The 26,727-nt window shown below is 39.0% G+C and overlaps 1 protein-coding gene across 1 annotated transcript in view; it reads right to left on the reverse strand.

The window, feature by feature from the left end:
• The window catches only part of Nsf (N-ethylmaleimide sensitive factor, vesicle fusing ATPase), a 150,252-nt gene that overhangs the window by 63,596 nt on the left and 59,929 nt on the right, over window positions 1–26,727 (reverse strand). Inside the window, exons 9-12 of the mRNA XM_042673632.1 lie at window positions 8,549–8,748; window positions 4,666–4,831; window positions 3,601–3,675; window positions 3,119–3,306 (exon numbers count right to left, since the gene is read on the reverse strand). Coding sequence (XP_042529566.1) covers window positions 3,119–3,306; window positions 3,601–3,675; window positions 4,666–4,831; window positions 8,549–8,748 — 629 coding nt within the window. The remainder of the gene's footprint in view (window positions 1–3,118; window positions 3,307–3,600; window positions 3,676–4,665; window positions 4,832–8,548; window positions 8,749–26,727) is intronic.

Consider the following 26,727-nt stretch of genomic DNA (forward strand, 5'->3'; position numbering starts at 1 on the left):
TAAAGCAAAACTAACTTACTATAACACATTGTGCTATTTATGCCCTTGTTCCCTCTGCCTACTAAGAGCCACTCATATTCACCCAGAAAACTCCTCAGGAGGAGATGATCTTCTTTTTGTTTTTTTCTTTTTTTTGGGGGGGGGTTGGGGGGCGGTTGTGGGGCCTGAACTCTGAGCCTGAGCGCTGTCCCTCAGCTCTTCAGCTCAAGGCTAGCGCTCTACCACTTGAGCCACTTCCAGCTTTTTTCTTTTTTCTTATGTGGTGCTGAGGAATCGAACCCAGGGCCTCAGGCATGCACGGCAAGCGCTCTACCACTGAGCCACCCTCCCAGCCCGAGGAGGTGATCTTCTTAAGCTGACTACTGATATCTTTTCACTCCTTATGTAGCATACACTTTATAATCGTGCCTATGGAGGGTTAAATTTTGAGCTACACAACAAAAGGCAATTCACTTATTTGCAGTTGTAGCTCTAACTCATTACAAAGTAAACAGCAAACAGTAGAAATCAAACCAACCTATTCTGATTCACAGTCAATTGGAGGAATCACAATTGTATATTGCTCCTTCAAGAAGAAAGACAGTACATCATTCTTAGAAGGAAGAATGAGAAAAAGGTTGAAGAAAGGGTATCGTGAGTCAGGTAAAGAAAAAGGGTAAAGAGCAGAGAAGTTGAAAAAGTAAATTAATGTCTGATAACTGGTGAGTATTTCAGTTTGGCTGAAGTGTATGGAGAAAAACAGGAAAACATGTAGAAAGGTCAGATAGTCAGATCTACATGACCTTAAAGTCCAAGCTAAGAAATATGTACTTTGCTGTGCAGACAATGGGCTGGCATGATGTAGAATGAACTGACACAGAAAGGTTTGTCAAAGAGAAGGTAGGTGGTGACAATGAGAGCTGAAAGATACTGCATCAAGACTGAACTGTCAATACTGGCAAAGACTTTGTGTAAGATATAGAGCAACAGGAATCAGAGATAGTTGTGACATGTTAAGCCTGGAAAATTGGGATAAATAGGGAAACAAGCTGAAAGGAAATTAGAAAAAAGAAAGTGAAGCCGGCGCTGGTGGCTCATGCCTGTAATCCTAGCTACTCAAGAGGCTGAGATCTGAGGATCATGGTTCAAAAGGCAGCTGGGGCAGGAAAGGCTGTGAGACTCTCATCTCCAATAAAGACCAGAAGTGGCGCTGTGGCTCAAGTGGTAGAGTGCTAGCCTTGAGCTGAAGAGCTGAGGGACAGCACGTAGGCTCAGAGTTTAAGCCCCATGACTGACAAAAAAAAAGTGAATTTGGTTTTAGAATATTCAATTTGAAACTAAGAAAACATCCCGATGGAGCATTTAGTGTGAATCTGAAAAGAGGGAGAAAGATACTTTCAGGAGATGAGACAGAAATCTGGGAGTCATCTACCTTCAGGTAATAACTAAAACCCAAAGAAGAGAAATAACGTTCCCATATATCCTTTTACCCAAACATCTGTAACATGATTGCACTAATTTGCAAACATGTCAATTTCCTAGTTCTGAGGCCCTTGAAGGAAGAGGTCAAGATTTATTATAGCCTTTGTATTGTCCAGCCAAATATCTAAAAAATAGCAAGTGGTATATGAAGCTGCCCTGTAATTCTAGTAATATAATAGCTCACTTCCTATGACTTATTGCAACTTAATGCAAAAATTGAGAAACCTTTTCAATGTCTTTACTTCACATGTGTCACATGGTGGTAGCCTAAGGCAGATGAGACCTAAGGTAGCTGAATTGGTGGCCACAGTCTGGCAGATGTTACCACTGTCCCTCTAGCTACTCTGAAGATTGGGCAGTGGGTGGATCAACTTCCATCCCTCTCTGCTTCCATCTTTCCCTCCCTCCTTCTACACTCTTCCAACCCCCCCACCCCCACCTTTTTTTTTTAAAGTAGTAATAGGATTTAAACTCTGGGCTTCACATTTGCTATGCAGGCACTCTATCCAGAAACATATCTCCAGCTCTTTTTGCTGTAGTGTTTTGTTTTTGTTTTGTTTTTTATTGTGAGAATACCATACAGAGGAGTTAAAATTAAATGGGCAAGATAACGAGTACATTTCTTATCAAGCATTGTTGCCTCCTTGTTGTTTCCCCTTCCCATCCCTTCCCATACTCCTCCCCTTCCCGCACCTGATCATCCCCCTCACCCCCCACCAAAGTTGTTAAGTTCGTTTTTTGACATAATGACTTGCTGGGGTTTTTTTGTTTTGTCAGTTTTGGGGCTTGAACTCTGAGCCTGGGCACTGTCCCTCAGCTCTTCAGCTCAAGGTGAGCGCTCTACCACTTGAGCCACAGCACCACTTCCCGTTTTCTGGTCCTCAGATCTCAGCCTCCTGAGTAACTAGGATTACAGCTGTGAACCACCAGCGGCTGGCTGTAGTCATTTTTGAGATAAGGTCTATCTAGTTCTTTGTCTGGGCCAGCCTGAACTACAGTGCTCCTGTCATAGCTGGCATGTCACCATGTCCAATTTTTTTCTGCTGGAAATGTTGCTAACTTTTTTGCTCAAGCTATATGGAACCATAATCCTCCCAAGCTTAGCCTATAGTATGGCTGGGATGACAGGTGCATACCAATGTGCCAACCTATTGGTTGAGATGAAGGTCTTACAAACTTTTTGCCTCCATTGGTCTAGAATCATAATCTTCCTAATCTTTTTTTTTGGTTGGTTGTGGGGGTTGAACTCTGGGCTTGGGCGCTGTCCTTGCGCTCTTCAGCTCAAGGTGAGCACTCTACTGCTTGAGCTACAGCACCATGTCCAGTTTTCCAGTGGTTTATTGGAGATAAGAGTCTCATGGACTTTCCTGCCCGGGCTGGCTTTGAACCGCGATCCTCAGATCTCAGTCTCCTGAGTAGCTAGGATTACAGGCATGAGCCACTGTAGCCCGGCTCCTTCCTAATCTTTACTTCCTGAGAAGCTAGGATTACAACTGTAAGCCACCAGTGCCCAACAGCAATTAATTCTTATTCCATCTCTCTTCCCAAACAAAAGTCAATATTACCCTAGTATTGGCATACTTGAAGGCAAAAGGATGCATGACAATATGGTATTTAGAGAGCTATAAACACCAATGTATTAATCAATTTTCCTGACCTTTATGTGTCTATTCATAGCAGTAGACTGCGCTGCTCGAACAAGACCTTCCAGTTCAGCCCCACTGAAATTCTTGGTTTCCACTGCCAGTTCTTTAATGTCCACATCTGCTGAAAGTAACTGGTGCCCTCTCATCCTTGCTGTGTGGATGTGAAGGATCTGTAGTCGACCTTTCTCATCTGGTAAGCCTGATTAAATTAAAAATAAAATAGACAGTTTGCTAGCCTATGAGCCCATCAGAGGAAATTATTATAAATCTACTGCTTTCCTTCTAGATAAGCATGTAAACTTCTGCTAGTCAACATTAAATTATATGACACTATTCTGTTAATGAACTCTGAATGCCATATAGATAGTACTCTGTCTCTCTCTTTCACACGTACACGTGTACACACACACACACACACACACACACACACACACACACACACACACACACACACACACACACACACACACACACCAGCAACAGATCTGCTTACCTATCTCCATTTTAACTTCCAGTCTTCCAGGTCGAAGGAGAGCCTCATCTATCAGATCTGGCCTGTTGGTCATTCCTGAAGGTAGATGTCAATACAGCAAACAAATGACAACAGTTCAAAAAGAAAAAAAGTGTCCCTTCAGTATATGTAAAAATAGTCACTTATGGGAAGTGGCACGATGGCTCAAAGTGGTAGAGCACTAGGAACTTAGAGACAGTTCCCAGGCTCTAAGTTCAAGCCCCACGACCCACAAAAATTAATAAATTAATTTAAAAAATAGTCATTTGCTTAACAGGCTAATAGAACATTTCATAAGTGTGAAATAGAACCAAATTATTATGAAATAGAACAGGTATTTGTTTGCAATCTGAGCTAAATGAAAATATCAAGAGATTTTGTAATGAAATTTTCCAATATTTAAAATTCAGTTAGTATAAGTAACCTATGAAAAGGGGAAGTGGGCAAAGTAAACTTGATCTCTTTGATTCTAAAGTCCCTTCCTTGCTTTGTAGGACAGTGCTTTCAACTTTCAAAAAATAGTAGCAACTCCTCCTTTTCCCACTGCCCAAAATCATCATAAGAAGAAACTTACTACATAAAAAGTTAGAACAAGAGCCTATAATGACAATGCAGGATCTGAAGCTCACTCCACTGAGCTACAGCTACATCCCAGCCCAAGAATACAACTTTTTTTTTTTGGGTCCGGTCGTGGGGCCTGAACTCTGGGCTTAGGAGTTGTCCCTCAGCTCTTCAGCTCAAGGCTAGTGCTCTACCGCCTGAGCTACAGTGCCACTTCCAGCTTTTTTCTTTTTTCTTATGTGGTGCTGAGGAATTGAACCCAGGTCCTCACGCATGCAAGGCAAGCGCTCTACCACTGAGCCACCTTCCCAGCCCCTACAACTCTTTTTTTTTTAATTGTGAAAATACCATATAGAGGGGTTACAATTACATGGGCAAGATAATGAGTACATTTCTTATCAAGCATTGTAGCCTCCTCCTTTGTTTCCCCTTCCCATTCCTTCCCATCTCCCAGAATACAACTTTTTTAAACAAAAGAAAACACACCAATGACAAGGATGTTGTTCAGCTGCTCAACACCATCAATTTTGGACAGCAACTGGTTGACAACAGTGTCATGAACTCCTGTGCTACCAGCCATGCTCCCTCTCTGCTTGCAGATGGCATCAATTTCATCAAAGATGATGATGTGCAAACCACTGTTAGCACCAAGCTATTAAGGGAAGAAATTATGTTAAAGGTCATAATTTGATTGTATCATGAAACAAACTTACAAAAAAAGCAAAAATAAAGCTTTCAACAGGTTAACTTCATTCCATTTTGACTAATAAATATAGCAAGTATAACAATCACAATTGTTGCTTTTTTAAAGAACTGTACTCTCAGAATTCTGCAAACTAAAATTACATTCCAGGACCTCATACTGGATAGCCATAAAACAGAAATGTGTTATATGCTGAGTAACTATGTAAGTAGAAAGCAATTAATCTAAAATTAGCTGTGAATTTATATGTCTATCTCACTAATTGAAACAATTCATATTTATCAGATCAGCAAGGGGCAACTTCCTCTCTTTCTTTGACTTCTGGTGGAAAGATAATCCCAGAAACAGTAGATTTGATGTTTCCTTTGTCATTTTAAATAGTTAAAAGTTACCTCCACTCAGAAGGTGATTAGGAATAGGAAAATTGGGTAAAGAAATGGAATATGATTAATATCCACTAATATTTACTTATTTGATATAGAAACTGATGAGTTTTCCATAAAGTAAAATGAGAACAGAGACAATCCTTAGAAAAAGACCTTATTTTGCTGGTACTGGGGCTTGAACCTAGACCTGAGCACTGTCTATTAGTTTTTTCACTCAAGGCTAGCATTCTATCACTTAAGCCACAGCACCACTTTTGCTTCTTATAGTTAATTGGAGATAAGTATCTCAAAGCCTGCCCCAGCTGGCTTTGAACAGTGATTCCCATATCTCAGCCTCCTGAGTAACTAGGATTACAGATGTGAGCCACTAGCACCCTGCTTCTTCCACAAATATTTTAAAAATTAAATTCAACCCTGAAAAAAATATAAATTTCATTTCTCAAATTTCTCAATATCATTATTTACTCAATGGACATCTAATGATACATGATAGCTTATTCCTTAAAAAAAAATCCCACACCAAAAACCATTCATTACTTGTAATGAAAAATTGGAACCACAAGCTTAGCTTTGCCAAAGCTATAATTAATTTTTTGCCATCTTCAACGCAAAATCAGAATATTCTTGTTTGTGACTGAAAAAATGGTGATGTTGCTAGAATCACAACTCCCTTCTCAGTCCGACATCAAAAATAGCCTATGTGGATAGAGATTCCAAAGACAATAAGAACACTGTGTTTAATTAAATGATCACAGGTCAATCTGTCCTAAACATAATTCAGTACAGTTCTGACCTTTTCACGGCCTTACTAATCTTGTGAACTGTCATCAGTTCCCCTCCCAACCCAGTCAGGATAATAACATTAAATTTTACAGGTGCACTAGTTAAATAAAGGCAAACTCTTACTGCAATAAATTAGGAACAAGTAAGGAAGGATGTTAAGATTAATGTTCACAGATTAATATAGGTGAGTCATCAATAAACCATTTACTAAAGGATTTACATTTCCACAAGACAATCCTCTTGAATTCATTGGCTTCTAGCTTTAAAAAAAAAAAAAATCTGCAGTCTTTCCCCATAGAAACAGAGCTGATGCTATTGAGCCCCTGGCAACAGCCTTCAAAAGTGGCTGTTCTATATTTAACTAGTTTGACCTATATGGAAGTGCTCATCTCTGTCAGCCTAAACTGTCCAGAATCACAGAAGAGATGTGCTTCTTTATTATATAACACACATTTACTCTGCATGGGGTCGTTAGCTGGGTATACCAAGCCATTTCTGGATATTAAGACCAAGAGAAGCATAACTGAAAAAGATTGTCTATGATTAATTTCTATCTAGAAATTCTTTGCCAACTCAGTTTTATCATTAGTAGTGTCATATATAAACTGCTTGCACGTTTAAAAACAGTATCAAATTTTATTGCTCATACTTGTATATCTGGATTTTCTGATAAGAGCATTTTTGTATGTTTATTCTGAATTCAAATATTGTTTTCTATAACTTAACTACATAGAGTTTTTGCTCATCTTTTCCTATTATTAATCTTGTTGACTTGTACAATATATTTTTGCATTATAGATTTTAATCTTCAATATAAAATTCCAAAATTTTCAAAAAAATAAAAATAAAAACAGTATCAATGTTATCCCTGAAGCCATGTAAAAACTACCTAATGGAACACTTTATTAAATAATCATCCAGGTTACTAGAGTTAATTTTAAGTTTCTTTTTGAGCAGCCCAAACTATTTACTTCTAAATATTAATTATCTTACTATTTTTAATTTATTAATTTCCTAGAGCTTAAACTCAGTGTGCTGTCTCTGAATTTTTTTGTTTTTTTTTTTCTTAAGGCTAGCTCTTCCACTTGAGTCATAGCTCTATTTCCAGCCTTTTGATGGTTAATTGGAGATAAAGAGTCTTACAGATTTTCCTCCCTATGCTGGCTCTGAACCTTGATCCTCAGATCTCAGCCTCCTGAGAAGCTAGAATTACAGATATGAGCCACTGGTACTCGGCAGTATCTCATGATTTTAAAGAAAATAAATTGTTAAAGAGCTGAGGGACAGTGCCCAGGACCAGAGTTCAAGCCTCACGACTGACTAAAAAAAAAAAGAATACCAGGCACTGGTGGCTCAGAATCTTAGCTACTCAGGAGGCTGAGATCTGATGATCACCTTTCAAAACCAGACTGGGCAGGAAAGTCCGAGAGACTCTTATCTCTAATAAACCAATCAGAAAACTGGAAGTGGCACTGTGGCTCAAGTGGTAAAGTGCTAGCCTTGAGCTGAAGAGCTGAGGGACAGCACCTAGGCCCAGAGTTCAAGTCCCAAGGCTGATTTAAAAAAAAGAGAGAGAAAAGAAATCTTGAAGTCCTGGGTTCCATTCCTCAGTAACACATAAAGAGAAAAAAGCAGGAAGTGGCTCAAGTGGTAGAGTGCCAGCCTTGAGCAAAAGAAGCTCAGGGACAGTGCCCAGGCCCTGAGGTCACGCCCCAGGACTGGCAAAGAAAAAAAAAAGCAATTAATATAAAGCTGGAGACAATAAAATTAACTTAGAAAAACAATGAAACACTGAAATGAATATCATTATGCCACCATTCTTAGCTAGAATGCAGAAAAAAAATCAATGAAGAACTATATTGACTTTCTAAATATAGAATATCACAAATATTAAAAAGAACAATAGATTTTATTGACAAATATAAGTACAACACAGAAACATTTGTTTTCAATCAAGTAATTTTCTTTCAGCCCCTTAAAATTAGCGTTCAATGGTCTTATTCCCATGATTTCTGTTGAGAAGACAGTTGCTAACCTTAAGACTAGGATCTGCTCAAATTACGGAGGGCAATCTTCTTTATTCAGCTTACCACTTCCAAAGTTAACTTTTATCCAGAAGCATCTCATACACACACCCAGAATGTGTGACTAAATTTTGGAACAAATGTGTATGTGCCCTGTGGCCCAGGCAAGTTGACAAAAATACTAACAAAAAACTAACCATCATAATTACTCTGGTCTAATTTTTTATTTTTTTTTTCTTTTGCCTGTATTGGGATTTGAATTCAAGGCCTCAGGATGACTTAGCTTGCTTGCTAGATTGGCACTTGAGCCTATTTTATTCTTTTCTAAGACCAAAATCAAGATTTATTATTTTAGTTCAAACAATTCCATTCACAGTAAAATGGAGCTGCTTCAGTGTAAGGTAGCTTTCTGCACATGAAATATCATACAAGTGATAAAAAAAATTACTAAGTTATTCTTATATTCTTATTACCCTCCTTTGCTCCTCTTCAGCATCAGCAAAAAGTTTGCGAATGTTAGCCTCTGATTCTCCCACATATTTGTTAAGGATTTCTGGCCCATTGACTACTTTGGGCTCTCTTGCATTTAACATCTTGCCAATCTGCCGAGCCAAGAGAGTTTTACCACAACCTGGGGGTCCATACAACAGGATGCCTTTAACATGTTTACAACCTGAAAGGGAAAAGAAAACATATTTATAACTAGTTAAAATACAAGGAAGATATCTATAGGAAAATTTTCTTTCTTCTTCATATACACTTTAGGAAAAGCACAGTGATGCTACTTTCATACATTAATATCCATGTGCTTATACACAGAGAAGAATATATCATCCTGTCTCATTTTAAAAAAAAAAATGGAGAGAAAATCCCAAAACAATTCCTAATGTCAAAGAAAAAAAGTTACTAGTGCCAGGTGCCAGTGGTTCACACCTATAATCCTAGCTACTCAGGAGGGTGAGATCTGGGGACTGTGGTTCAAAGCCAGTCAGAGCAGAAAAGTCCCCATGAGACTCTTATCTCCAATTAATCATCAGAAAATGTGAAGTGGCACTGTGGCTCAAAGTGGTAGAGCACTAGCCTTGAGCAAAAGAGCTGAGAGACAGTACCCTGGCCCTGAGTTCAAGCCCCAGACAGACAAAAACAAAAACAGAGTTGCTAGGTAGAAGAGTATATTTTCACTATCAATTAAAAGAAATATTCTGTGTGTGTGTGTGTGTGTGTACCAGTCCTGCGGCTTGAACTCAGGATATTCTGTGTGTGTGTGTGTGTGTGTGTGTGTGTGTGTGTGTGTACCAGTCTTGCGGCTTGAACTCAGGATATTCTGTGTGTGTGTGTGTGTGTGTGTGTGTGTGTGTGTGTGTGTGTGTGTGTGTGTGTGTGTACCAGTCCTGCGGCTTGAACTCAGGATATTCTGTGTGTGTGTGTGTGTGTGTGTGTGTGTGTGTGTGTGTGTGTGTGTGTGTGTGTGTGTACCAGTCCTGCGGCTTGAACTCAGGATCCACGTGATATCATTTAGCTCTTTTGTTCAAGGCTGGCACTCTACCACTTGAGCCACAAGTTCACATTCAGCTTTTTGGTGGTTAGAGATAAGAGACCATGGATTTTCTTGCTCAGGCTAGCTTTGAACTGTGATCCTCAGATCACAGCAAGGATTATAGGTGTGAGCCACAGGCACTTGGTTTGAAAGAAATACTTTTAACTCCAAAAATGTCTCTTTGCTCTTAAATATCTCTTAAATATTACTTATTTTCAGTATCCTTAAGGTCAGAGGAAATCTGTTTTGAAGCAAATCTAATAGAAATAAATTTATTATAATATAGTAGACTATAGAAATTATATTTTTCTTCATCATAGGGAACAGGTCTAAATACAAGCACTTGAAAAACAGGCAAACCATGCCTGTTTGAGCTGGATGAGTACAGAGGAATTCATAGGGTCCCAATGCATCGATGGCAGCTTTGTGGACAAAGCTGAATGCCTTATCTACTTCAAAGGACTAATGGCAAGTGAGATACGCATTTACTTCTTTAGAGCAATACAGATGAAAACAAAGTTTCAGAAGCAGTATTTAATTATGTTCCAGACAAGCAATGCTAAATGCCTTAAAAGTGCCACTAATAATCCAATATAGTAAGACTGGACTGAGACTCCCCAGGGCTTTTCTAGCCAATGCTACATGAGAATCTATACCATTCACTAAGATGAAGATATGTGGCTTCTGTTTGCTCCTCTGGAGACCTTCATCTTCCTAGCAGCTTCAATTAAGATGCATGGTTCCTTTTTGATGAGTTTCTTCTTTATACCATACTGAAAAAAGTACTCTTAGAAGTAATGGAGTATTAGATTTCAGTGTAACACTCATACTATGGATGCAAAAGGTCTCTGGAAATGCAATATATACGGTGTGTCCCCATAAAAAATAGTTTGCTATTATTTGGAATGAAAGCCTTAAAAACTGCATCTCAGTAAGACACCAGTGGCTCGTGCCTGTAATCCTACTCAGGAGGCTTGAGATCTGAGGATCATGGTTCAAGCCAGCTCAGACAGAAGAGTCCACAACATTCTTATGTCCAATTAACTAGCAGAAAGCTGCAAATGGAGCTGCAGCTCAAATGGTAGAGTGCCACCCTTGAGCAAAAAAGCTAAATGGCAGTGCCTATGCCCTGAGGTCTAGCCCTAGAACTAGCACCAAACAACTAAATGAACAAATGAATGAATAAAGGAGAAAGGGTGAGCAAATGCAGTTGTTATATTAAATACATTATGTTAAATATATCATATATGTAATGTCCATTACATAAAAACTGAGCCATATAACTTGAGAATAGGAATGAGATGAGGGAAATGGGGAGATAGATGGAAGGGCTAACATTGGTCAAAATACATCATATTTACAACCTGACTTTTTGAACTTTAACTTCTTTGTACAACTACTTAATACAAAGAGAAAAATGTTGAGTGCTTGTGGCTCACGTCTGTAATCATAGCTACTCAGGAGGCTGAAATCTGAGGATTGTGGTTCAAAGCCAGTTCAGACAGAGAAGTCTGATTCTTATCTCCAAAGCCAGAAGTGGAGGCATAGCTCAAGTGGTCAGCACCAGCCACGAGTTAAATAAACAAACCCTAGCATGTAAAATGTGCAAAGTTAAGGGCTGAATAATCAAACTGTTTGTTTCTTTTTTTCTAAAACTCAAAAGAATATGAGAGGGGAACTTTAGCAAAATTAGTTGGAATTCTTAATTTATAGGTGAAGGATTGAGTCCTAGATAAGCACCTGCGCACATACCTGGTGCTTTGCTTGACCCTGGGGAATAAGGCAGGATTCAATTCTTCAATGGGACAGTGCTTTCTTCCATTGCTGAACTAATTTTCACACCTAAAAAATCATCTGCAATGACTGAGACAGTGAATTTAGCAAAACAAACTGTATAGTATAAGTACTAGAACCTAAACTTTGTTAACTCTTGTTTTTCTTTTTCTTTTTTTTCCTTTGTCAGTTGTGGGGCTTGAACTGCCTGGGTGCTGTTCCTTGGCAATTCAGCTCATGGTGAGTGCTCTACCTCTTGAGCCACAGCGCCACTTGTGGTTTTCTGGTGGCTTTTTGGAAAGAAGAGCCTCACAGACTTTCCTGTCCAGGCTGGCTTTGAACTGCAATCCTCAGATCTCAGCCTCCTGAGTAGCTAGGATTACAGGTGTGAGCCACTGGCGCCCAGTTGTAACTCTGGTTTTATAAATGGAAAAACTTAAGTTTAATGTGGTGTGAAAAAAAATCACAAAATATTGCCAAAATAGATAAAAATGCATATTCTAGAACGTCTCACATGTCTCTTGAGATGACAGACTATATTTAATCTCACTCCAATAGGGAAGTCTTAGAAGCTTCATTCTAAATTAGTAGTCTAATTCTTCCAGGATCTCAAGTAAGTACATCAAAAATACACATTGACATGTAAAGATTTTTGAAATCCACTTCCACAAAGAAATCAGTTCCTTGAATAAGCAATAGAAATAGGACCTCATTATTACTATTATTATAGTCCTTTCTGACTTATTAAATAAGCACTGGTTTCTAATTTTAAATGAGTCATAAAAACTAATTCCATTCAACAAAAGTGTATTAAGCTCCTGTTTGGACTAGGTACTAAAGTAGATGGTAAGGATACAAACATGAAAAAGACAGTCCTTACCTACAGGGAAATCCTGGCTTAGGAAAGACAGAAATAAAAATGTTATCTGTAATATAATATGACATATTAGAGATATGTATGAAATGTTTTTGGAATTTAGCCAAGACAGACTGATTCTGCCCAGATGATGGCAGAAAATTAGAGATGGACATGGGGGAAGAGATTAGACTGACTGGCCCTGGATGAATGTAAGGTTTAGGCTTGAGCAATGAAGAAATGGCACCACAAACAGAGAAACTACCATGGTCAAAGGCAAACAGTATGGACATAGATGCCTGTTCTCCTAGTAGTCATGAGTGACGGCTATGACAGGTTCCTAACTGTGGCAGGCTTTGACACCATGCTCACAAGTATTTCTTTTTCTGTCCAAGACTGGGACTCAAACTTGGTACCTGATACTTTCACTCTACCAACTGAGCCATGCCTCCAACCCCTGCAAGTTTTTAGCTTGTTTTATAGGCAGTAAGGTATGTATATAATGTGTTAACACTTCTGGTAAAGTGGAGGAAAGATTGACTAACAAAGATGGCAGAGGATAGAAGGCTAGAGACTGTTCTTAATCTTTTCTGAAGACACTGACTCACTAGCTGACTCTGGATTTTTGCCAATTGAGCTTTCATGACCCTCCAAGTCCTCTGGGAGTATCAGAACAAATGAGTTCAGAGGCATCCAGAGGACATCCTCCTCCACCACATGCCAGGCTTGCTCCTAAGGTCCTCTAGGATATTAAGCTTGGCTCTGGGGAGACTCTGATCTCTGGCTATTGGACTGTCTAACTGCTGCTCCTTTTTTCCCCTTAATGTCTTATAGGCCTCCTATGCGGGAGCATCAGTTCTAGGTTAGTGAATTAAATAGCAAAGGGAAGGCACAAAAGAAACTTATGGAATTTATTTAAATATATTCTCTGTGCTCTCTCTTACTCTCACTCTTTCACTTTCTTTTGCTCCTAATGGGGATTGAAATCAGGGCCCCGTGCTTGTTAGGCAAGTGTCCTATAACTTAAGCCACTTTGCTTTAGTTATCTTCTTGTGAGGTCTTGCACTTTTGCTCAGGCTAATTTCAGAAAACAATCTTCCTATCTTTACCTTCCATTAGCTGGGATTTTGGCTGTGAACATTGCTATTTCTCATTTTCTTTCACATGGAATAGTCTAATGAACCTCCCCAGGGAGGTGTACAAATGCAAAAATTTGTACACAATGCTGAGGAGATATTGTGTGTGTGTGTGTGTGTGTGCGCGCGCGTGCGTGTGCATGCGCGGGCCAATTCTGGACTTAAAGTTCTGGGCCTAGGAATGGTCTCTGAGCTTCTGTACTCAAGGCTATCTTCTACCACTTGAGCCATAGCTCCACTTCCCACTTTTTGGTGGTTAATTGAAGACTTTCATAGACTTTCTTGCCCAGGCTGGTTTTGAACCACAATCCTCAGATCCCTGCCTCCTGCATAGCTAGGATTATAGACGTGAGCCACCAATGCCCAGCCTGAGGAGATTCTTAAACTCCTTCAGGTCAACCCATGAAATCTAAACATGATACTAAATAATCAAGTAAGACAGTGGGAATAGAAAGAGGCAATAGTCATAGAAAACAGTAGGAAAAAAAAAAAGGAAGATGTACAAAATATTCATCAGAACTGAGAGAATAAATGGAAATGAGAGAAGGAAGAAAGACCTAAAGATGATATGAATGTATGTAACTTGACACATGAATAAAATAATGATAACCACAGAGACACAAGAACATGGCAAAAGGAAGAAGAGCCAGCTTAGAGAAAAAGAAGAAAGATCAGGCTGGGAAGATAGCTCACTGGTAGAGTGCTTGCCTTGCATGCATGAATCCCTGGGTTTGATTCCTCAGCACTACATAAACAGAAAAAGCTGGAAGTGGCACTGTGGCTCAAGTGGTAGAGCACTAGCCTGGGGCTGAAGAGCTGAGGCCCCAGAGTTCAGGCCCCAAAACCAGCAAAAAAGAAAAAGATCAAAACTACTTGTTCAATATTCTTTAATGACTGCTCTACACACACACACACACACACACACACACACACACACACACACACACACACACACACACACACACACACACACACACACCAAAAAACCTACTTATTTATTTATTTGACGAGTTTCACTATGCTGCCCAGGCTCATCTCAAACTCCTGGATTCATGTGATCCTTCCATCTTCGCTTCACAAGTAGTAGCAACTACAGGTGTGTACCACTGTACTCAACTCACAAAATATTTAAGCAGACTACAGAGACACAGGCTGAATGCACAAAAGATGAGGTCTGGAAAGAAGTCTGATTTAAAAATTTGGAAGTTCATGTTGGTCTACGTAATGGGCCTTAGACCAAGATTCAAATATTTTAAGAAAGTGTCTTCCTACTACTTAGAAGGAAACTAAGTGCTACAGGCAGTTCCAAGGATCACACTTTCAGAAATTCTGGCAATACAGAGGGGTGATTCAGGAAGACAGTTTATCAGAAGGCCTCTCTTTCTAAAACTAGGGGGAAGAAGAAAGCTGAGAGTAGTCTTCTTAGGAAACAGAGTTAGCAAGTCTTACAAAAAAACAAGGGATGAAGAGGGGATTTGGGGCTACATAGTAGTGGTTTAGAAAGAGCACAGAGCATCAGGGAAATATGCCTGAGCTGATGGATGCCATTATGTAAATGAATTCAGCATATGAGATTCAGGTCACAGAGGGACCAGACTCTGCTATAATTATATAAGCAAGTCGCAATGGTAGGTAGAGTACAAATTTCACATAAGCTAACATAATATATTGACTTCTTTTAACTGTCTCTTCAAAACTGAGTCTTACAGATTAGCAACATGACATCAATAATTGGATTTAATTAATATAATTTGAAGTCAACATATTTAGATTCCATTCTGTTAACTAATCTTTCAATCAAAGTTAAGATTAAAAAAAAAAAAAAAACCTATCACATGGCCAGGCACTAGTGGCTCATGCCTGTAATCCTAACTATTCAGGAGGCTGAGATCTGAGGATCACAGTTCGAAGCCAGCCCAGGCAGGAAAGTTGGTGAGTCTCTTATCTCCAATTAACCATCAGAAAACCAGAAGCAGTAGAGTGCCAGCCTTGAGCAAAAGAGCTCAGTGATATAGCACCCAGGCCCTGAATTCAAGCCCCACAACTGACCAAAAAACATAAACCAATCAACTATCACAAATTTCTTCTAGACATTCGGGTTTTTATTTTTATCCTGTACAGTTTGAAGCTTTGTTTTGGTGTGTGTGTGTGTGTGTGTGTGTGTGTGTGTGTGTGTGTGTGTGTGTGTGTGTGTGTGTGTGTGTGTGTGTGTGTGTGTGTGTGTGTGTGTGTGTGTGTGTGTGTGTGTGTGTGTGTGTGTGTGTGTGTGTGTGTGTGTGTGTGTGTGTGTGTGTGTGTCCATATAGGTGCATGCACCTATATGAGGGCTTGAACTCAGGGCCTGGACACTGTCTTTTAGCTTTTTCACTCAAAATTGGTATTCTAACACTTGAGCCACAGCTCCACTTCCAGCTTTTTGGTAGTTAATTGAAGGTAAGAACTCACAGACTTTGGTTTGTTTTTTTTTGGTCCGGTTGTGGGGCCTGAACTCTGGGCCTGGGCGCTGTCCCTCAGCTCTTCAGCTCAAGGCTAGTGCCCTACCACTTGAGCCACAGCACCACTTCCGGTTTTTTTCTTTTTGCTTATGTGGTGCTGAGGAATCGAACCCAGGGCCTCAGGCATGCAAGGCAAGCGCTCTACCACTGAGTCAACTTTCCAGCCCAAGAACTCACAGACTTTTTAAAGTTATGAGCCTGTAACCAGTGCCCTGCTTAAGCTTTCATTTTTGTGCCTGAGTTACTTCTCCCCTTTCTCTATAACTTACCCATGTAAGAACTGTTGTGGGCTGCTATGTATAACTGAATATAGTTCCAAAGCCTTGGTTTTCATTTCCAGTATACAAGTACTTAACTACTAGGTTCATTAACTGTTCCTGTTAATCATCGTCTGAAAAATATCTACTACTGTGGGGAATGAAGGTGTAGCTCAGCGTAACGTCCATTTGCAAGGCCCTGGTTTTGAAACACAGCACTGCAAATGCAAAAACTACTTCTATTTTTTTTAATGAGCAAAACATATCAACAATTCTTTAATATAGCAATAATTTTTTAGTATACCAAAATGGTTAAGAACATTAGATTTACATATGTGGTTTTAGAATTTAAGTTGGCATGATGCAGGGGTTGGGGGTGTTAGAGATTGAACTCTACCATTGCACTATAACCCCAGTATTCTCATTACAGTGAAATATAGAAGTAAATGAAGTTCTAGGAGAACATAGTCTCCCTCATTCAGCAAGTGATATAGGCCAAGATGGTAGATAAGGGCATTCTCCTCTAACTACTCTGTTTTCTCAGGGAAACAGCTATTCTAGATAACTAACTACTCTAGATGGAAGACTGAAAGAGCTGTCACATGAGATAGTAGAAAGAACTAGCTCCCTCAGAGAACAGGACAGTACATAGACAGGGAAAAACAGAAAGATTGCAGGAAATGCCAATTCCAGGAAATACTGAGGGTCCACTTGAGATATGGCACATAAATTTAAAGTGAGATCAGACATCATAGTTTTATGTTTTCTAATTCCATATTCAATAACCAGACTACTAGCCGGGGTGAGAAATCAGAATAGGCAGACACTATGTATACAGTAGATAAATGTGACAGACCTTGAATTCTAAGCTGGGTAACGAGAAGTGGATTGAAAAACTGAGTTTGAGTGGGATTCCAACTACTGGAGAAAAGCTAAAAGAAAGGAAAAATGCTAAGTAGGTAGCTACCAAGCAGAAAGCTTAACTTTGAGATCCCCAAAGTGGTATGGTTATTAGTAATGGCAAAGTTGTGGGTATAACCATTAAGTGAGTGGCTGAAATGGAATGAAGGAAAAGGTTAATAGACATAAGAAGGTAAAAGTCTGCGAGTACAGATCATTGAACAAATTAATAAGGATGCTAAAGTTTCCAGTAACCCACAGATAAAGGAGACATGGTAAAGCTGCACTTGGGAGGAGCAGGTGACCCAGGCAGCCTTTACCCAACTTCCTATTCATCCCTTTTGCTGCTCTGCCTATAGTTGCTCTCATTTTGTTATCAATATGCTAGTAGAAATGAAAGGTGTTAACGTTGGCTAATATTTCATTATGTAATAGCTATTAATGGTGGTATGAATAATAAGAATGTCAAAGAAATGAACAGAATGATAATACCATTCTTTACTAAGGACATAAGTGAATGAGACAATGGAAACTTACTATGAGAGTGTTTTCTGGCTGGGCGATGGTGGCTCACACTTGTAATGCTAACTACTCAGGAAGCTGAGATCTGAGGATCCCAATTCAAAGCCAGCCTGGGCAGAAAAGTCCACGAGACCCTTATCTCCAATTAACCACAAGGAAACTGGAAGTGGAACTGTGGCTCAAAGTGGTACAGTGCTAATCTTGAGCAAAACACCTCAGAGACATTGTTCACAATGACAAGCATGTCCAGCCCCATCGATGACAATGATACACAAAAGTATTTATGAGCCAGGCACCCGTGGCTCATGCCTATTACCCTAGCTACTTAGGCTGAGATCTGAGGATCACAGTCCAAAGCCAGTCTGGGTAGAATATTTGAAAGACTCTTATCTCTAATTAACTGAAGTGGAGGTGTGGTGCAAGTGAGAGAGCACCAGCCTTGATTGAAAAAGTTAAGCAAGTGCTGGAGACCATGAGTTCAAGTCCCTAGTACTGAAACAACAACAACAAAAATTATGTAATCTAGTAACTTACAATTTCTTTCCTTGAATGGTTTAATTTAAAAATTATGTATACATATACATATACATATATATATATATAAAACCTTACCTCTGTAACAAAGAATAAACAGTAATGTTTACTGTTCATAACCTTAAAATATCATTATAAAATATAGTGGGCACTAGTGGCTCATGCCTGTAATCCTAGCTACTCAGGAGGCTAAGATCTGAAGATCAAGATTCAAAGCAGCCCAAGCAGGAAAGTCTGTGAGACTTTTATCTCCAAAAAAACCACTTACAAAACCGGAAGTAGCACTGTGGCTCAAGTGGTAGAGCTCTAGCCTTGAACTGAAAAGCTGAGGGACATTGCCCAGGTCCACAGTTCAAGCCCCACGACAGATCAAAAAATAACAATAAAAATCTATTTATAAAATATGAAAGATTTTTATTTTCTAAACTCTTATGAAGCAATGGATTTCTCTCTCTCTCTTTTTTGTTATTGTTATTGTTGGTTGTAGGGCTTGAACTCAGGGCCTGGGCACTGTCCCTGAGCTCTTTTTGTTCAAGCCTAGTGCTCTATCACTATTAGCTACAGTGCCACTTCCTGTTTCCTGGTGGTTAATTGGAAATAAGAGTCTCACAGATTTTCCTGCTTAGGCTGGCTTTGAACGGTGATCCTCAGATCTCATCCTCCTGAGTAGCTAGGATTACAGGTGTGAGCCACTGGTGCCTAGCTGAAGAAATGAATTTCTTTTGTTTTCCCTAGATGTCATCAGAAGCCAGCTGCAATCAGCTGTCAGTCAGCCTTTAGGTATTCAATAGAGGAAGAAACAAACACTAATTATACACCAAAGTAAACAGAACGACAGTAGTACATTATGATTATTAGAAGTGATCACTGTCAGAATGTTAAGATAGGAGTGCTTAATTCATTTTAACATGACACACACACACACACACACACACACACACACACACACACACACACACACACACCACATAAAAGGGGAAGGGGTAAAGAGCTTTTAAAATGATTAGTGATGTTTAAAGGGGAAACCCAAATGGCTTCCAGCTCAAATGCAGACAGATTAAGTTTGCCAGAGAGGGAGGCTATTAAAGAACTAGTGGCAAGTTAGAACACAGTCACAAATTTTGGGAGCTTCTCTATGCAGTTGTGCAAATCCGATTTGAATTCTTAACTTAAAGGTATATGCACTTGGAGACAATACAAACATAATTAATATTTGATCTTTTGATTCAAAGTTTTTATAATGTCAACTTCTCTCTGGTTCTTTAAAAAAGTTTAACTGGAACAAGAATCAATAGTATTCTTTTTTAGTTCTACTTGACTTGCCATTTCAGTAGTACAGTATAATTATTTAGTATAAGAAACAGTTTTGTCTTTTTCAGATACGCAATGAAGACTTCTGTCAACTCATAATATAAGAGGGACTTTTGTTTGTATGGATCAGCATCTAAAATGTTAACCCTCAGCCAGGTATGGTGGTGCATTTCTATAATCCCAGCACTTAGGCTGAGGCAAGATGATCGCAAGAGGCCAGCCTATGCTACATAGCAGCTGGAGATCAAATGAGCTACATAATGAAACTCTGTAAAAAAGGAAAGTAACTAAATAACAACAAAATAAAACAGGTGTTGTCCTCTATATTTGCTTATCAATGCACTTTTTACTTTAAGAAAAGGACACCGTAGTTCATCCCTGTAATCCTAGCTAGTGAGGAAGCAGAGTAGCTGGAGGATTGTGGTTTAAAGGTGGCCTTAAAGTCTTAAAGACTTCATCTCCAATTAACTAGCAATAAAGCAGAGGTAGAGCCATAGCACAAATGGCAGAGTCCAGCCATGAACAAGCAAGCCAAGTTAAGAGTGCAAGGCCCTGAGTTCAAACTCCCGTACCAACAGAAAAGGTAGCATTTAAGATAAGACCACTTCTCTTGAGCCCATTTGGATAGTCAGGTCTTTGATCAGATCCATTCTGTGGACATCATTCTGTCTAGTAGAGGCTTGCTGCTGCCTCACCAACTTTAAAATGCCAAAAGCACTTTGAATTCTACTATGATAAAAAGTGAAAAGCACCTATGCTGTGAGCGCCAAGCAGCTGTACAAAATGTCTACCACATGACTAGTCTATATCAAAATTAGTCAGCCAAGATTTAAATAGATCTTCTCATTAGATAGTCTATAACTAAGGATGGGATATGTGGAGCAACGCTCCTAACTAATCTGACACCCCCCTCCTTCTTACACTCCCTCACAGGGTGTTGCCTGGTATTTCATGAATTCTTCATGACAAAGATCATGCTGCTTCTTAGCAGGTCCTACCTTGTGCCTTCTGGCAGCAGGAATCCTTATTGATTTCAGAGGTACAAAGTTTTTTCTTTCTTATATATTGATTTCAGAAGTTTTGGCAGTCTTTCCTTTCTTCATTGTTCTCTATCCCTTAGCTTTAAATTCTTGACTTGCTGTTCTATAGGACCTCTGTCTTCTCTAGCAGATAACTTATGCTTTCTTTTTCTTTGGCTGGAAATTTTACTCTCTAATAGTTCATGTTTTGCTGTTCCCCAGAAATCAGCTCCTTAATCCGGGTGTGGTGGCTCACACCTGTAATGGTAGCACTAGGGAGGAAGAGTCAAGGAGACAGGGAGTTCCAGGCCAGTCTAGGTGACATAGTGAGAGCCAGTCTCAAACAAACAAACAGATCATCTCCTTAATACTATCTAACTCCAATCACCTCTTTAGTCCAATTCTTTAAGACTTACAGAGCTGTTGTCAAACATTAATGTATACCAATGTCTACAAGAACTTGTTAAAATGCAGATTTCTTGACATTACTCCTAGAAATTTGAATTCATTAATTCTATAGTGAACCACGCATATGCCTGTACTCCACTTACTTTGGAATCAAAGGCAGGAAGATTGTGAGTTTGATGCCAGCCTTGGCAAAAGTAGTGTGACCCTATCTCAAACATAAAATACAAACAAAAAGGACTGGAGACGTGGCTGCAGTGGTTAAAACAAACAAACAAAAGTACATGAATGACAAGGCTCTGGGTTCAATCCCCAGTCCAAAAAAAAAAAAAGTCTGCTGCAGGAGCTGAGGAAACTGGCTGTTTAACAAGTATGTGGGACTAAAATGAAGGTGAGATATTACAAGTGCAGTTACAACTGATAAACTGATACTATGTTCACTTGGTTGTTATTTTATTTAATAGATATGTATTCTATATTTGTGTGTATGTGATTTATAGCCTTATTTAAATAATAAAATGATAAAGATGCATTTAATTATTCCTTAACAAGTTGTGGTTGAAGAAGAGTAAAGAGCTATTCTAATGAGATAAAAGTTATCAAGAATAAACGTAAGTTTCTGTATTTGAGTGAAGCTGAGGGAGAAAAGCTTTGTGAGAGATGACCTCAAGTTCTACTCCACAGTAAACTCAGAGAGTTGAGATGGAATTAGGATGTCAGATTATGTTAATGCAATTTCAGCCAGCACTGAAAGAAGACTGATGTGAGCAAAGAATGATGAGTGCTAGTCATTACAACAGTAACCGACTTGCTTCACCGAGCCTGAATTTCACAACTTTAACACCTGACTATAAATAGATGCCAAAGTTCAGTGAAATGAATAGGATAGTGAAGGACTGAGGAACAAACCTCAAAAGCAATGCCTGGAAGAACCAACCAGGCTGGGAAAGGCAGCTAAGAGTAAGAATGAATCTGAAGAGAACTGAGATCTGGACAGAATTTCTTTTTTCATATAGGAGCAGCATCATTCTTGTTCTGAGTAGTTTCAGAGAAAGAACCAGAGAATGTAACATAAATGATAAGGATATGTATATCACCTAACAAAGGAAGATTCGACTTGTCCAAAACTGGAATGCCGCCTTAGGAGAAAGTGAGTTTTCTGTCATTAGAGGAATGCAAGTTTAGCCTAAGGAACTTGGCAGAAGTCACTCAGCAGAAAGGGAAAGAACAGTCAAACAAAAGGCAGGTGTGTGAACCAGATCATTCTTAAGATCCTTTGCAATGCTGAGATTATTTTTTGATGGAACCAGATAGTTGGCGGAGTGAGATTTGAAATAAGTATTCTACAATGAGAAGGAATGAAGAGATTGAAGAATAAGAAGAGAATAAAGAAATGCTGCTTTCCCTTATTTGCAATAACTAGTATATGTCTAGGACAAGCAGAAAAGGTCAAAAGCTATGTACATATGAACATATAAGATGACGCTAAGAGAAATGAACCCCAAGACAGGGACACAAGAGGTTTTAGCTTTCTTGCTGTTGTTTTTAGTGTATTTATAATGCACTATGTGATTGTTTTTGTTTCTTTTGTATGTTCTTCCCCCTTGGTATAACCCTTGTTTTCACCGTATTTGGTTCCAGTGCCCTGCATCTTGTATAAATTTTTGGATATATTTGTATATATTTCTTGTGTATTTTTCTAATTTGGGGAGGGGAAGGGAAATAACAAAATGCTGAAATAAGAATACAGGATGACTCCTTGTAACAAAGAGATATACAAGACACTATGTTGAAAACAAACTTTACAACTTAGGGAGGGGAGGAAGGGGTTGGGGAGGTAGGGAGGGAAGGAATGGTAGGGAAAAAACAAAGGAGGGGTAACAATGTATGATAGGAAATGTACTTTTTACCTTATTCATGTAACTATAACCCCTCTATACAGTATTTTTACAATAAAAATGTATATTAAATTTAAAAAAGAAATGCTGTTTTACTCAACTGTAGTTAAGGGAAGCTATGAGGGGAGGAAAAGTGACACAAAAAAATCATCAAAAAGTAGGAATATGTAGTTATGAGCTTGACAAATGTATGCGAAGCAAAGATAAAAAGGGAGACAATATGACTAACAAACTAGGTAATTTAGGAACTAGGAAGAGATAAGTATGCATGAAACAGGACAAAATGCTCAATAAATATATTAAAGTTTTGAAATTTTAAGAATTTATTTCAAGGGCCGGGAAGGTAGCTCAGCGGTAGAGTGTATGCCTTGCAAGCATGAGGCCCTGGGTTCGATTCCTCAGCACCACATAAACAGAAAAAGCCAGAAGTGGTGCTGTGACTCCAGTGGTAGAGCACTAGCCTTGAGCTGAAGAGCTGAGGGACAGTGCCCAGACCCAGAGTTCAGGACCCATGACCGGCAAAAAAAAAAAAGAATTTATTTCAAAACTGAGCACTAGTGGCTCACACTTGTAATTCTAGTTACTCAAGAGGCAGAAGGTCACAGGTGGCACAGAATAGTCTGGGAGACTCTATCACCAAAATAATCAGCAAAAAAACAGTCTAGAAGTATGGCTCAAATAGAGCACCAGTCAAGCAAGCTAAGAAAATGTGAGGCCCTGAGTTCAAATCCTGGTACTGGGAATGGGTAGAGGAATTAATTTCAGCAAAATTCTATGGGATATGGTAGAAGCATCTGGAGATGTACACCAAAAGCAATATAAAACTGTTAAATGTTTGGATAAAAGGAATTAACAAATTTATATGAATTTGAAAGTGAGTTACTCTCCTTCAGTGAAATAGATCTTGATCTTAAGGGTCAATGTGGAAGGAAGGAGAAAGAGGTATAAGAAAAAAGGGTCCCTGCCAGTGTTTGTATAAGGCAAAGTGCTCTGTGTACTCCATCTTGCTGTGTATAGTCCTAACAAGGTATCTTTCAGTGTTCAAGATAAGGAAGTTGCTAGCATTGTAAGAGTAAACTAAAACAACTAGATCATTATCATTATCCTTAAGAAATTCATAGGAGAGATTTTTTTTTTAAGTTTGTGGAATGCTGATCCTTGTCCACTAGGACCACACTGAGGAGAAAGTAAGAGTGGGAGAGACTCTCAAAATGAATATAAACATGCTTACAAAATGCTTTCAAATTATACAGCCTTAGTTATATGTATATAATTTACTCAATGTTATTGAGACTGTAGTCATTTGCAACAGCTAGTCTTTGAGATTACACATTTCAAATACTTTTATGTTAACTCATAGGAATGACTTTCTAGAATGAAACTGTTCAACTTTATCTCTTTGACTGCCTAGTGTAGGCCCCCAGGTAGTAAAAGAAGTAAGGAGAAAAAGGAAGTACAAGGGGAAGAGCTTTGTGTGTTTTTCATTGGATAAAATTCAGATTATCAACTCATTGTTGTTCTAGAAGTACATTTTCTTGGCACTGCTGTCTATGTAACCCACAAATAAGTTCCCAATGCTGAGAATTATCTGAACAATACTGAAAGTAATAGTAAAACTACCCATTTATAGATTAGAATATAATCTATTATAAAATACCCTTCCTTTTGTTACACTTTCTAGGAAGCCTGGTCTTCTGGGAGTAAACTTTATTAACCTACTCTTTAAGCTATACACATTTCAGTACTTACGCACTGAATGGATGGTGAAAGGAGAAGAAAGGCAAAGAGAAGGTTCTTTGTTGCTATCTTCAAATCTAGAAATTGCTTCAAATTGTAACCAAACTTGTATAGATGTAAATTTTTTTTGGTAATGTGCCTGTGTTTATCGGCCCTTATTTCACAATACTAAGCTTCTAGATGCTCTGAGATGACAATGTATGATAAGAGTAGAGCTAGTGAATTAAACAATTAGTAAATTCTTTCTGCTAAAAGGAATAGAAAAGTGGCATTTTGGAAATGCCTTTGTTAACCACCTCTGAAGTGTGTACCAGTACTTCCTGGGTTGCTTTAGGAGGGATAAAAGAAGGCAAGGTAAGAGATGCATTCTGATAAGCCTACATTTACAACATGATCACAACCTGATAAATGTGCAACATTGAATATAATGTAAAACAATTAAGTGGAAACACCACTTATGCTAATATTTTAGTAGTCTGAATATGATATAAAACTTCTCAAAAGCATTTACCTACCTTACATTTGCTTTGTGGTCTCATTCTTGTTTCCTTGAAAGGTAAGGATATCACACCTATAATCTTAACTACTCAGGAGACTATGATCCAAGGATCTCGGTTCAAAGCCAGCCAGGCAAGAAAGTCCCTGAGACTCTTATCTCCAATAAACCACTAGAAAATCAGAAGTGGGGTGATGGCCAGTCCTGGTGTCTGAGTGATTCCCAGGGCCCAGCAAAGGGACTAAATTTCCAGAGCCCTGAAGACAAGGGGTAACACACCAAAATACGGACTCATTTTCCACTCCACTTTCATTGGATGAGCAGCAGCCAAGAACAAAGGCTGTATCTTCCGATACCTCACAAACAAATGCAGTATTGCCTCCAAAATCGATTGCTTTTCTGAGGTACCCACAAGTGTATTTGGGGAGAAGCTTCGAGAACAAGATGAGGAGTGATTGTCCTCCTATGAGACTGAAGAGATTCCAAGGAGAATCTGGATGTTCTGAAGGAAGCAATGGTTCAGGCAGAGGAAGCAGTTGCTGAAATCACTAGGAAGCTTGAGAAACAGGAGAAGAAATGCTTGAAGAAAGAAAAAAAGCGACTGGCTGCACTTGCCATGACATCTCCAGAAAATAGCAGTAGTACTCCAGAGGACAATGAGGAAACACATGAAAAACCCAAAAAGAAGAAAAAGCAAAAACCCCAGGAGGCTCCTCAGGAAAATGGGATGGAAGAACTAGAACCCTCTGTCTCTTTCTCCAAACCCCCCAAAAAGAAAGCTTTTTCCAAGGTTAGTAGTGATCTTGAAGAGATAGCTGGTAGCAGCCCAAGTCCTCCCAAGAGGAAGAAGCAACCTAAGGAAGTGGCAAATGAACCTGAAGAGGCAAGCAGCCTCCCTGTCCCCAAGAAAAAGAGGAAATTCTCCTCCAAGGAGGAGCCAGTCAGAGGTGGGCCTGAAGAGGCTGCTAGCAGCAAAAGCAGTGCCAAGAAAAAGAAAAAGCTCAGAAAAGCATCCCAGGATTAGAATGGACACTTCCTGGGGGAAAGGCATGCCCCAAGATGACCTTTCTCATCTCATGTCCTAAACCCCAACAAAGACAAGTTAACAAAAAAAGAAAGAAAAGAAAAGAAAAGAAAACCTGACGTGGCGCTGTGGCTCAAGTGGTAGAGCGCTAGCCTTGAGCTAAAATGTGCTCAGGTGCAGAGGTCAAGCCCCATGACCAATCAAAAAAAAAGTATAGATATATGTATCTGATTTTATTGGCAGCATATACTTGGCTATTGAAATCCTTAGGAGTTTGAGTTTAGAAGTTAGTAAATATTTACATGTAAGAAAACATGATATATACTATATGAATTCAGCCATTTGAAAATGCATACTCATGTATACAGAACTTAAGAACTAGACAGATATCTCAAAATGTAAATTTTAATATGGTGCTCTTTTTTTTTTTTTTTTGTCAGTTGTGGTGCTTGAACTCAAGTCCTGAGCCTCTTTGTGCTCAAGACTAGGGTTCTACCACTTAAGCCACAGCACCACTTCCAGGTTTTGTGTGGTTAACTGGAGATAAGTATCTCACGGGGACTTTTCCACATAGGCTGGCTTTAAGCCATGATCCTCAGATCTCAGCCTCCTGAGTAGCTAGGATATCAGGTGTGAGCCACTGATGCCCAGCAATGGCTGTTTTTCAGTGCTTTACTTTGATGTTCTTTAGCTTTCTGTAATCATATTAATCTCCAAAAGTTGAAAACGTGTTATTTTTAAAATAAGCATAT

This window comes from Dipodomys spectabilis, unplaced genomic scaffold (genome assembly GCF_019054845.1).
Source record: "Dipodomys spectabilis isolate Male_0828 unplaced genomic scaffold, ASM1905484v1 ptg000018l, whole genome shotgun sequence".
NCBI classification, from domain to species: Eukaryota; Metazoa; Chordata; class Mammalia; order Rodentia; family Heteromyidae; genus Dipodomys; species Dipodomys spectabilis.